The 13,902-nt window shown below is 30.4% G+C and overlaps 2 protein-coding genes across 2 annotated transcripts in view; one reads left to right on the top strand and one right to left on the bottom strand.

The window, feature by feature from the left end:
• Positions 1-325: 325 nt before the first annotated feature.
• On the top strand, positions 326-10,978 carry LOC143145028 (cell division cycle and apoptosis regulator protein 1). The gene is made up of 15 exons (XM_076308013.1): positions 326-464; positions 1,089-1,216; positions 1,586-1,857; positions 1,943-2,197; positions 2,339-2,602; positions 2,674-2,899; positions 3,760-4,037; positions 4,737-4,992; positions 5,974-6,039; positions 6,117-6,320; positions 6,433-6,612; positions 6,699-7,049; positions 7,139-7,508; positions 7,586-7,929; positions 8,010-10,978. Exons 1-15 carry the CDS (start codon positions 407-409, stop codon positions 8,292-8,294), a joined length of 3,537 nt encoding a protein of 1,178 aa, XP_076164128.1. The 5' UTR covers positions 326-406; the 3' UTR covers positions 8,295-10,978.
• Positions 10,979-11,029: 51 nt separating this feature from the next.
• The window catches only part of LOC143144896 (uncharacterized), a gene marked incomplete at its 5' end in the record, with an annotated part of 26,631 nt that continues 23,758 nt past the window's right edge, over positions 11,030-13,902 (bottom strand). Inside the window, one exon of the mRNA XM_076307777.1 lies at positions 11,030-11,070. Within this exon, the coding sequence (XP_076163892.1) occupies positions 11,030-11,070 (41 nt within the window). The remainder of the gene's footprint in view (positions 11,071-13,902) is intronic.

Here is a 13,902-nt window from a genome sequence, read left to right as displayed (position 1 = left end):
ATACTATTTGAAAGATACGTTTCATCTACCGCTGTTAACAAATCTTAATCCATCAGGTAACATCAGGGAATTATTCTATATATACGTCTGTGACATATACAACACAATCAAATTAAATTCTTATTCAATACTTTTTACAATTATTTAAATGTCATTCATAGTATACTGACAACATATTAGAAAAATTAATTATTGGGCGAATTTAAGATAGTATCTCTTCGTTATGGAAAGTTTTAAAAGAGACATTCGTTCGGAATTTAAAATTTATTCACTTCCTGCAGAGGGCAACATTTGATTTCTGTAGTTACAGCTGAAAAGATGGCGCCCGAATGAAGGACGCTCAATTAAGAGTGTGCAGGATCTTGTTAAACTTGTATTATTAATAATATTGCGTACTTTTTAAGAAATGAGTAATCTTTCACCATTTGGAGGTGGTAAAAACCCACCATGGGTTCGCAATGCAGGTAAATTGATTTTATTATTAATGTATGTCTTATCGTCGTCCCGTGTGCAAGACAACAACGTTGCCAAGTTTCTATTACAATTTACACAAGCCAGTAGAATGTATTTATAAAATGATTCTTAACAATGCTTTGTACATTGTCAAAGCATTAAAAAATAATTCATTGTTTCTATTCGACAATATTGAACTTGAATATGTTTCATACACGGAAGAAAACTTTCAAAATTGTTAGGTTTATTTGCAATCATAGTTAAAAGAAATGAATTTTCTTTTCTCTATCTTACTAAAAATATGTATTTGTGTATACATAAAATTTATACATAAATGTGATAAAAAGTTGATCTTGATACAAAAAGAAGAAAATAGTACCTGTGTGTATTTTCATTTATACAAATTTTTATAATTACAACTTTTTCAAGCAAAAACATATTCTGAGTCATGCATATACACAAATAAATTTAAAATGTTCTTAAAATATATTATACATTGATGAAGTAATTAGTTAATATATATATTATGCAATTGATTTGTAACATAATTTAAATAATATATTTATTTTTATAAACATTAATAGCTAATTGTTAAATGTATACTTAGCATACATTTTATTTTTATTTCTATATAGGGCAAGGAATTCAAAATATTCAACAGCAAATGTTAGGTCAGGCAATGGGTAGTATAGGTGGACAACCTATGGTTCAATATCAACAACAAACTCAACAAGTTTATCAACAAAGTTTGGGATTACAACAGGTCAGCATTAAAAATAAATGATTAATGATTCAGTAAAGGATTAATACAGCATAAATTTTTAATGTTAAATAAATGTTTTAATGTATTTTCACTTTTTAATTTTAACGATAGAATATTTTTCTTAAATATTAACTACTCTGACATGTAATTCTAAAATGATGTCTAATTCATCAGTTTCAGTTTAACCTTAGTTATTAATTTAGTCGTTATTATTAATATGATATATTTTTATTTTAGTTGTTACAATCTATAACTTCCTATTAGTTTGTTAGAAATATATATTTAATCTTTGAAACATAATATTTAAGAATTTATTTATGTTAAAGTATTTGCTAATGTATATTGTATTATACGTGTTTTATAAAATAGCCTAATATAACCATGGCTTCAATGGCAACACTTGGATCTAACTTACCATCAGGTATAGCAGGACAACTATATCCACAAGTTGCTACAGTTTCGTATCCAACACCAAGAGCATTAAATACAAATGCATTTCAACCTTCTGTGGCTGGTGTACCACAGCAAGTACAACAAAATGTACCTTCATCATCTACTAAGCAAAGGGTTTTTACTGGCACAGTGACTCAAGTATATGATAACTTTGGTTTTGTAGACGAAGATGTATTCTTTCAAACAAAGTAATGAAATAGAGTAATAATCTCTAATATGTATATTATATACATAGCTTATGATTTATACTGTGTAATATTATTTTTATTTCAGTGCATGTGTTAAGGGATCCAATCCAGTTGTTGGTGATCGTGTACTTGTGGAAGCATCGTACAATCCATCTATGCCGTTTAAATGGAGTGCTACTAGAATACAAGTACTTCCTATGGGGAATAATAATAGTAATACTAATACACAGCAAAGTAATCAAACTGCCCGACAGCAGCAGCAACAACAACAGCCACAACAAAATCGAACTTCAGGAACATACAATGCTGTGCCTCCACCTGCTGAAAATGCTAATAATAGGTGAATAATACGAATTTTTATTACACATCTAATATTAGCGATATTAGTCAGCATTATATATCCATTAAAATTAATATAAGGTTTGAACATTGTTCACATTTAATATACAATTTCATCAAACAAGCATATAATTATTTGCAGATTTACTACTAGTGCAACAAGTGCTAATACTGTTAGTAATCGCAACAAAGTTGGAAGAGTAAGAGAAAGGTCTCCTCGAGAACGAAAAAACGAAGAAGATGAAATTGAAAGGAAGAGACGTCGTGAAGAAAGAATTAGAGAACGCGAAAAAAAAGAAGAACGTAGTCCATCAAGAACTAGAAGAAGTAAATCCCCAAGACCACGACGACGTACTAGAGTTGTACCACGCTACATGGTACAAATACCAAAAATAGCACTTGATTTGTAAGTATATTTCTTTCATTTTATGATATACTCTTTCTATACTATAATTTTATTGCCATTTATTACTTTAGGCCTGAAGCAGATGTACTTGAGATAAGGCGACGCTATCAAAATATGTATATACCTAGCGACTTTTTTTCTACTAATTTTCGATGGGTCGATGCATTTCCACCACACATGCCATTTGCTCTTAATAAACCGTGTTCTTTCCATGTCATGCATAAGGATGTGGATCCTTGTATTGAAAATACAGCAGTACTAGAGCCTTCAGATGCTGATTATCTTTTTTCTGCAAAGGTCTGTCACATTACATCTTTAGTGATTGAAATTATTGATAAGAAGGAGGAGATTGTTAATTTCTTATAGGGCATTTTAGATTTAAGAGTATGTAGCAATTTGTATACACATATAAAGAACTCTCATTCAGAAAAATTAAATGATATTTTTAACATGATACTGAACGGGAAACAACTTTAAAAATAAGGATAATTTGAAGGTATTGTAAATATGATAACGTATTTGAATATCGGAAGCGAAGAGACTAGGGACAACCATATTTCCAGTATGAAAGTCCAATAGTTTTTGGACATGAGTACTTTATGAACTTGGTAGTAAGTGGCGAAAAACATATAAAAATAAATTGAAAATTTAGAATAATTTTTTTTACAAAAACTTCGTTTTTAAGAAACTCGATTTTGAAATTTGTTGAGTATGCGTATAGTTAACTGCAATGCATTTTGTCAAAGAATAGTTATTATTACAGTTATTATATTTATTTACATATGTAAAATCACATTTATTCATACATGAATAACTTCGTTATTGGTAGTTAATTATACACTTACTCAATGACTATTCAAAATTGATTTCTTTGAGAACGTAGTGTTACATAAATAAATTTTATTCAAAATTTTTGCTTTATTTTTACATAAAGAATTACCCTCTTGTTAATTGTACCACTATTTCTGCTCCATTTTTTATGTGTAGAAGTTGCTGCATATTCTTGAGTCCCAAGTGATCTATATGATTTTATTGTAAAAATTGATTTCTTTACCTAAAATTAATAATTATCTTACAAACAGATATTTTTTTTTAAAATAGCATAAAAATCATACTTAAGTTTTATACAATTTTACTAAAGTATATACATCTTGTAGGTAATGCTGATATCCATGCCTGCCATGGAAGAAATATATAAACGCTGTTGTGGCGTTTCTGAAGATAGAGATCCAGATCGCGATTATGTACATCCCACGCGCTTAATAAATTTCTTGGTAGGCTTACGAGGTAAAAATGAAACAATGGCTATTGGTGGGCCATGGAGTCCTTCTTTGGATGGTCCTAATCCGGACAAGGATCCATCGGTTTTGATCAGAACTGCAGTGAGGACTTGTAAAGCACTTACGGGGATAGATCTGTCCAGCTGCACTCAGTGGTACGATTCTTCAAATGTTGACATTTCTTTTTGTTTTTATTTTTAGAGTACAATTCGAAACACTTCATTGAAAGAGCAACGTGATGCTAATTCCTCTGCCCGTTATTATTTCATTACTCGCCAGTACATTATCAAGTTACTTCAGTAAAAATCAATGCGAAACTTAAGAATTTTCATCTCGAAAATTTTAAACTCATGAACTCTGTTCAATATTTTACATAGTATAGATATATGGTATGCATAATATTTGGCGACATGTAACTTAACTGTGTTAAAGACTTGGAATAGGATGTTATAGCGTTAAGAAACATTCAACAGGTGTATCATCTGTGAGAGAAAGTAACTTCTAATGCGAGTTCTGACTTGATAAACTAAGGTTGTAGTTCAATCTCTACAGAGGAGGTATGTATTTGTACTATATACGACCGACCGATGGAAATTGCTGCACTGGATCCTGTATCGAGCACCCAGATGATGATATACAAGCAGTCGTGGCAGACAAATCATCACTATTGTTCTATTATTGTTGTGACCCACTCAGTCGTGCTTTATCAAATGGTCTACATTGTACGCTGTGTGTGGCTTTGTATGCAGTGCGTGGGCTTTACGAACAAACGAGCGAACACTTAGCATATAAGGCAAAGCTAAGCGGGATTAACCTGAGTTGACGTTTGGGTATTGTTTTTCCTTGCGGCACAGGTACCGCTTCCTGGAACTCTACTACAGACGTGCAGAAACGACCCACAAGTCGGGGCGAGTGGTGCCCTCTCGCGTTGAAACCGTCATACTATTTCTCCCAGATGTTTGGAGCTGTGTACCTACCAGATTGGAATGGGATGGCCTGCAACTCAACTATAAGAAACAACTGGAGCGAAAATTGCTGCGTGCTGTCTCTAACCCCGACGAATCGGATGCTGCCAATGACACTGATGAGGCTGCCGTCGCTGATCAAAAGGCACTGCCAACATCATCCCATATTACTTTTACCTTTTTATTACATTATATAATCGTGCAACTGTTTTCCCATTACTAAACTGGATTTTCAATAGGCTCTACTTACTCATTGATCCCATCTTCAAGTATTTTTTATATTTAGGCATTTGGCTATTTATAATTAAATTAGGCAATTTAAATTGTTTCTCTTAGAGAACATTATTGCATTGTATAAGTACTGAGTTTCTGTATTTCAATACATACATTTTTATCGCTACAGAGTAAAAATTAATTTCAGTTTAGAAGATAGTATTGACACTAAAATAATCGATGATGTTATAATTTTAATATAGTAAATATTTATACACACATTCACAGTACATAATGATTAAATTAAATTTTTAATGATTCAGTGACTTCTTTGCTACTATCCACGTGAGATTTTAGATAATTAATAATATAAAAGTGATATAATAATAGTAGATTGTAAGTTACAATATTTTTAGGACTTTTAAACTGTCAAAAGAAATATTTGAGCTATCATAAAGAAAGATCAATGAGTAATGTATTGCAAGTATTCCCTTAGCCACTGGCAGTCACATTGCATTAACAAGAGAAGCAAGCAAGCCTAGCTCGGAGAAGAGCGCAGCTGAGCCATTCCCTTTCCTGAAACCTTCACCATCATTGATAAATCATTCAGAAATTTCATTTGATAATCGTTATATACAACATTATTGATATTATCCATAACCTATCAACCACACAGACACCAGAGCCAGGACACTATGAGAATCTAGCAGTTACTTGAGTCATACTTGAAGGTCATCGTGAATGAAGAACCGTGTATAATATCATTACAATGTGAGAGAGTGGTGGTCAAATAGAGAGTGTTGAAAGAATGAAGAGGGAGTGGTTTCGTTTCGTTATAGGGGCTGCTTCTGTTTTGTAGTTTTTTATCCTGTTCTTTACTTCTGTGACATAATGTGTGATTTCTTCTTTTCAGGATGATCCAGTACCCGAAAAGAAGGACCCCACTCATTATTCTGAGCTGGATCCAAAATCTATGAATGTCAGTACTTTTTACTACAGATACTGAAGTGCTTTATTATTGCTTACATGTATTTATATGTCATTAATTTCGTACAGGTGAACGAACTACGTCAAGAATTAGCTGCTCGTACTTTAAATTGTAAAGGCTTGAAATCTCAGTTGCTTGCAAGACTTATGAAGGCAATGACCTCAGAACAGGCTAAAGAGGAAGGAAGACAAGATGATGTTGAAGAAAATGAAAAAGATATTTCACCACCACCAAAGGAAGAGGATGATAAAAAATTCAGAGATAATAAAGATGTAAGGTTTCTTATTTATTATGAATATTTCAATAATTAAATTTAAAAACCAATCATATGTGGTATGTATATTTTAAGCATAATAAATTAATTCATATTAAATTAATGTGTAGCACGATGAAGATAGGAGAAAGCTTTGTGAACGCGAACGTGCTGCTCTTGAGAAACGGTATACTTTACCGGAATCGTCTCACATTATTGTTCATCCTTCTAGAATGGCTAAAAGTGGAAAGTTTGATTGTACTGTTATGTCTTTAAGTGTTCTTTTAGATTATAGACCAGAAGATACAAAGGTATTACATTTATATTTGCGTAGATCAAATCTAAGTTAGATAGACAATACTATTATATACGTAAATAATATTGTATTTACTTTTAGGAACATTCTTTTGAAGTATCATTATTTGCGGAACTTTTTAATGAGATGTTAATGCGAGATTTTGGTTTTCGAATTTATCGATCATTGTGCAGTCTTCCTGAGAAACCTAAGGAAAAGGATGAAGATAAGAAGAAAGATAAAAAAGATGATAAGAGAGATGAAAAAAAAGACGATAAAAGAAAAGATGACGAGAAAAAATGTATTAGAAAAGATGAAAGAAAGGATGACAAGAAACGGGAAGGAAGTAAGGATAAGAAGGATGAGAAGGATACAAAAATTAAAACAGACGATAGAGATCGAGAAAAGGAAAAGAACGATGATGACGATGACGATGAAGAAGACGAATCCGATGTAATGATTATATTTTTGTATATGTTAGTGAACATATGTATGTTTTTAAATTTTTTATGGAAATTTATTATGTTGGTTGTATTTTGTAGGATGATGATTCAGTTAAAGATGGTAGGAAAGATAGGGAAAGGGATGGAAGGAAGAGGAAAACGAAATTGTATACACACGATCCTTACCTTCTACTGTCTTTTGTTTATTTTGATCAAACTCATTGTGGATATATATTCGACAAAGATATAGAAGAACTTATTTATACTTTAGGATTGAATTTATCAAGAGCTCAAGTTCGTAAATTAGTACAAAAGGTAGTAACGAGGGATTCTTTGCATTATCGTAAACTAACAGATAGATCCAAGGAAGATGATCCAAAAGAGGACAAGAAAGACGAAAAAGATACTGATAAGGATGAATCTGCTAAGACAGAAAGTGAAGAAGAAATACTACGTTCATTAGCACTTGGTATATTTTCAAACTCTACGATTTGAATATTATTACTATACAAATGTAGTACTAATATTTTGTAATTTATTGTTTAGGAAATAAAAAATTGTTACCTGTGTTTGTTGGAAGTGGACCACCATCAAAGAGAGCACGAAGGGAAGATACAGCTGCAGAACAGTCTGATGAACCAATCATATCAGAAGGTTTTGTCATGTATAAAGGTTCTTTATTAGATGTAGAAAAACTTGTAAGTCAATTAAAAAGATCAGAAAAAGCTCGATTGGATACAGAAGAACGCATGATGGAGTTGCAACATGAATTAACGATAGTAAATGAAAAATCTACAAAACAAACAAATAATATTAAAGCTCTTTCTGAAGACTTAAAGATGTACAAAGACAAATTGAGGAGTACAGATGAAAAGCTCAAAAAAGTATCGGTAAGTATTGATTTTTTCCTTTAAAAAAATATATTTAGATTGCAAAGCATTGAAGTTTTATTTCTTCTCTTTCTTTGTAGACTGAATGCCATACATACCTCACTGCAGTAAAAAATATGTATCACATAGCAGCGAAAATGATGCAGTCTGACACAAAAAAAGTAGAAATTGTAGAAATACAAGATGAAAAAGTTGGCGAAGTAAATGGATCAGAAATTGAAAACAAATTTAAGACGGATACCAGATGGGGGGATAATAAAGTTGCGATAAAAAAAGAATTTGCAGAAACAGATAAAGACAAGAAATGTGACAATAAAGTTTCAGTTAAAAAAGAAGCTACGGAAACTGATAAAGAAAAGAAGTAACAGATATTACATTCTTTATTTATTGTAAAAGATGCAAATGCATCGATATAAAATTCTAACTGTATTAGCAACAAGAAAACTATAAATGTGCTTAGTGGCGATAGCACAGAAGGTGAATGGGATAATGTTTGCCCATATGAAAGTAAAGGACTCTGAAGAAACCTGTTTTATAACTTTTTTCACTCAGTGACAATGTGTAGTAAACCTGTTTCTGTGCATATTACGTTCGAAGAAAGGTCGCGCGTTTAACTAGTACAGTAAATCCTCCTTGTAAGATTATCAAATTTTGTTTGTTGGGAACTAATGAAGTGTGAAATATAACACAAGTCAGCACACTTTTTGGTAACTTTATAAGAAATTAATAGCTAGCAGTTAGAAATCACAACCACAATGAAAAATGAAATTTTTTAATTTTTGTTTCTATTCTCATGAAAATATTTATATTTTCTATATTTTAAATATCTATATTTTCATGAGAATTATTCGATAAAAATACACTAACCACGTTAAATTGATTATTTTTGCATTCAATATAAAATTACCTTTCATAGTCCATATGAAACGATCACTTTTTTAGGATAAAATTTTTAAAATTAATATCGTAAGCCAGCTGCGCATTCCTCTATTACTGGCAATCGTTTGTATCATTGATACCAGAAATTTTAGACGTTTACCTAAATTAGGTGCATCGCTGTTTTTAAGAGCTTATTCCGTGTTCAAAAAATGATCGGTTTAACGTGGAATGACTTCCAGGTTATTAAGGTTGACAGTTTCATTCAATTCCTGATTTTAAATAGGTAGAATAGATGAAAAATCTATCTAGCTCGCTCTCATTTTCTCGAATTTACTTTTTTTTTTTCATTTGCACTCATTCGCTGTGCTTTTTTCCGACTGCCAATTGCCACTATTAACAAAGTACAAGAAGGACCCGATAATCGCTAACGATATCGCATAACGAAATATCTGCTCGAACCGAACGAGGTGCCAATCACTTACGCTATTTACGATACAAGGTTCTGCCCGATTTCAAGTGACGATCTTATAATGAGGATCTCCTGTATATGGTAGTCTCGAAATAAGTTTACATTGAACATTGTCATCATTTGACCAGTAAAACATTCAAATTTTTATCGTATCTTTAGATGAATCCAATCATTGGCCAATTCATTGAAACTTAATATTCTTTCTTTCTATATTTTGTTCAATGATAAACTGTGATTTATTGAGAAAACATTTATCACAATGCAGTTTTTTTCTTTGGATAGTTTGTATTTAGAATTACAACGTTATCGTTGTTGCTTTTGTACATGGATCGTAAGCATTATGTTTATAATCCATTAAGTGACCTTAGATAAATTTTATTTATCATGGGTACTTTTGTCTCGAAGCAGCAATCGATTAACACATTTAACAGTAGCAATGTGTTTGTATTATGTTGTAAACGTATTTATTGTTTTGTACACAGAAGACAGTATGAAATAAAACTTTTATGCGATATGCATAACACCAATCACAAAGTAGACAGTAATAATTGATTTAAGGGATATCGTTAGCATTGTTTTTCTCGAGCTGCGTATAAAATGAAACTTTATCTACTCTATCTACTCCTATAACTGATGTAAATACTTTTATGAAAACGGTACCTAAGAGTAATTTCAACACCAAAGTATCTGTAGACAATTTAGTTTCAAGTGAATACATTAATATGTATAAAGTGTAGTAACTACAAAATTGTAAAAAAAAAACATTACGTACATACATACCACTTCGTTTGTGTAGATACAAGTATGATTTTCATTAACATTACTCAATATAAATTTTACATGAATTTATATATTAATAATGACACAACATAGAGATAGAAAGATGAGTGCTCATGATGTCCCTCATTTTGAATACACGTTGCTCATTATGTGAATATAAAATGTCCTGAATACTCATAAAAAAGGATTCATAGGAAAACGCGTTCCTGAAACATTAGTTGTCTTATGTGTTGCGTTATCAAATAGCACACGATGCCAAGGACACTATTTTGTATATAACGATCTACTATAGAGAATCGTTTTTGTAGTTCATGATTAGAAAATTACATTCTTGTCAAGTTGTTAATAAGAATAAATTTATAAATGCAAAATGATGAACAATATGTATGTAAAATAAAAATGATGCAAATTGTAAAATTGCTTCCTTGGCAAGCAGTACTTTAAACTTTGGAGGTATACGCGAACAAAATAAATTTTAAACAGTGTATGCTACTTTTGTTTTTACCTTTGTATATATTTATTACAGAAAGATGCGGAACGGTGATATTTGTTTACTAAAAAAAAGACTTACTTTCGTTATAAATATCTCAAGTATTTAATGCAATTTCCTTTTACCAGAGTCCAAGGAGAGGACTGCAACATATATACCAAATAAGTTTTTATAAATTTCCAGTTTGCCATTTTACTTTTTATGATTATTATAAAAATTTTATTGATAATTATTTACAGTAGGGGTGACCGGACTAATCTTTCCCTATACATTTACCCGCTGCTCGACCACAGTTTCCGAGATACTTACGGAAATATTTATAATACTATATATTGTAATTCCAGTTTCAAATACGTTTAAGATGGATTAGAGTAAGTTTGGACTAGATTTTTCGAAGAGGGCTTCCTTTCTTGGGTTCGGAACGTGAACAAATGGTCGAACCCCCTCAACGGATGATTCTCTTCAAAAAATTTAGTCTAAACTCATTCTAATTCGTCTTTCTTATCCGTATACACAAACTTTACTGTTGTAAAAATTTAGGTAATAAATAAAAAGGTAATTACAATTCGTATTAAACTTTATATTATATTATTATTATTTAAAATTGATTATCTTTCAACCATAATAATAAAAGTACTAATTATTTGATTATCACAATCATATTATCAGTATAATGTTTTTGATGAGTCCCATATCATGGAATGTTCCGATTTCCAGTAGGACACGGGATATTCACCTCGAACTAGTAACATTCATATTGTAAACAGCAAAATACCCATCGAATATGGAATATATTTTCATGAATATTTCAAAAACTAAAGCCGAATAGCGGTTACATAAATACAGTGCTGGACGAAAGTATTGGCACAGCATCATTGTTCTGATACAAGTGCTTATAACTATGAAACAAATTGATAAAAAGGAGAAATTTTTTAATACATTTATTTATTTATTATTCTAGATTATTATTTAACAGAAACAGTAATATAAATAAAGTGATATGCGAAATAATAACAAAAACATATTTATTGAGCGTTTTAAGCGTGGACAAAAGTATTGGCACAAATGATTGAAAGTACTTAGAAATTAAAAATTAATATTTGGTTGGCCCTCCATTCCTCATGATAACTTCCTTCAATCGTTTTGGCATTGAAGTTACCAATTTTTTTGTAAAATCCGGCTCTATATTGTTCCATTCTTGTAAAATAATAGCTTTTAATTGGTTTTTGTTTGTTATATTATATTTTCTAATTCTTTTTTCTAATTCATTCCAAACATGTTCGATGGGATTCATGTCTGGACTCTGGGGTGGGGTATTTAACGTGTGTGCGGTATTGTAAACGATCCATTGTCGTACAATATAGGCAGTATGTTTTGGATCATGGTCTTGTTGAAAATAAAAATCACGCGGGAGATTTAATTTATTAGCACTTTTAAATAAGTTTTCCTTTAATATATTTAAATATACATATTTGTCCATAATCTCATCTATGAATACTAATTCGCCAACCCCAGACGCTGCAATGGAACCCCATACCATGACTCCACCTCCTCCATGTTTCACAGTGGCTTGTAAATGTTGTGGATCCATTTCCGTATTTGGCTTTCTCCAAACTAATACTCTGCCATCTGATTTAAATATATTAAATTTACTTTCATCTGAAAATAATACGTTATTCCAGAATGTGGGATCCTTTTTTATAAATTCTTTTGCAAATTCTTTTCTCATCTTCCGATTCTTCTTGGATATGTATGGTTTCCTTCTTGCGACACACGCAGAATATCCCGCATCTTTTAACACTCTCAGTATAGTTTTCGAACTTACTTCTTTTTGATTTTCTTCATTTAACTTTGCTCTAAGTTGCGATGAGTTTAATTTACAATTTATTTTCACTTCCTTTACAATTTTCCGTTTTTCTCTAACTGTTAACTTTGAGGGACGTCCACTTCGATTCCTACTTTTGAAATCTGATTGATTCTCAAATCGTTTTACGACACTTCTAATAGTGAATCGACTTCTATTAACACTTTTTGCTATTTCACTATAAGATTTTCGCATTTTGTGCAAATTTAATATTATTTTTCTCTCTTCACTTGTAGTTTCTTTCCCTCTTCTTGACATTGTTGCTTGTTATATTTCCTATGTTGCTAATCGACTGAACTTAAGGATGACTGTTAGAAAAAATGACTATCAGGGAATCCCCTACCTATACCATCAAGTAACAATCGGATTTTTTTCCGAGAGATACAACTACACTAAATTTTGTATAATGTGCCAATACTTTTGTCCACGCTTAAAACGCTCAATAAATATGTTTTTGTTATTATTTCGCATATCACTTTATTTATATTACTGTTTCTGTTAAATAATAATCTAGAATAATAAATAAATAAATGTATTAAAAAATTTCTCCTTTTTATCAATTTGTTTCATAGTTATAAGCACTTGTATCAGAACAATGATGCTGTGCCAATACTTTCGTCCAGCACTGTATATATATATATGATTTATTAAATCAAGCTATTAATTCGAAATTAATTATATTGTATTATACTACAATATATAGTACAATATGCAATTAATTGGAGATTTAATTCAATGAAATTATTAACAATAATTTACCTCTATTTTGGTTTCAATTAAAGTGTCATTTTAGAAATTTTATGTATCATTCTAGTCAGAGGGTCAATAGTAGAATTCAGATGATAGAAATAAAAGAATAAGAAGTGGTTATTTCATAATATTTATTAAGAGTAGTGATTATAGGAACAATTAATATAATTTCGATATCGAAAATTAAAAAGATTAAAGCAATTAAATAAAAATTAATGGAAAATGGTAGGCGATTTTCTGATAGTGGGTCAAATCCACATTCGAAAGGAGAAACTTTTTCTCGATTTTTAAAATTGGTTAATGAAAATAAGTGATTTGCAATAAAAATAATTATGGGAATAATTAGAATAATTATTATTTTAATGAAAATATGAATCATTTTAAATATATTTAAACAATAAAAATTTAATTATAAGTTAAATATAATTATTTATTATATTTATTTTATATTAATATATTCATCAGTAAATTATTATATATAGAAATAATCATACAACATCTACAAAATGTCAGTATCAGATAGCAGCTGTAAAATTAAAATGACGAATTGAAGAAAAGTGATTATTATTTATTCGAATTATAATAATTAATAATATAAAGCCCCCAATTAAAACATGTAATCCATGGAATCCTGTTGGTATGTAAAAAATTGATCCAAAAATCCCATCATTTATAGAAAAAGAAGATTGTTTATATTCATTAAATTGAAGACTTATAAAAATTATACTTAATAATCATGTG

This window comes from Ptiloglossa arizonensis, chromosome 3, assembly GCF_051014685.1.
Source record: "Ptiloglossa arizonensis isolate GNS036 chromosome 3, iyPtiAriz1_principal, whole genome shotgun sequence".
Lineage (NCBI taxonomy): Eukaryota > Metazoa > Arthropoda > Insecta > Hymenoptera > Colletidae > Ptiloglossa > Ptiloglossa arizonensis.
The sequence above is the reverse complement of the archived record's forward strand: the minus strand, read 5'-3'. Positions and strand labels throughout refer to the sequence as shown.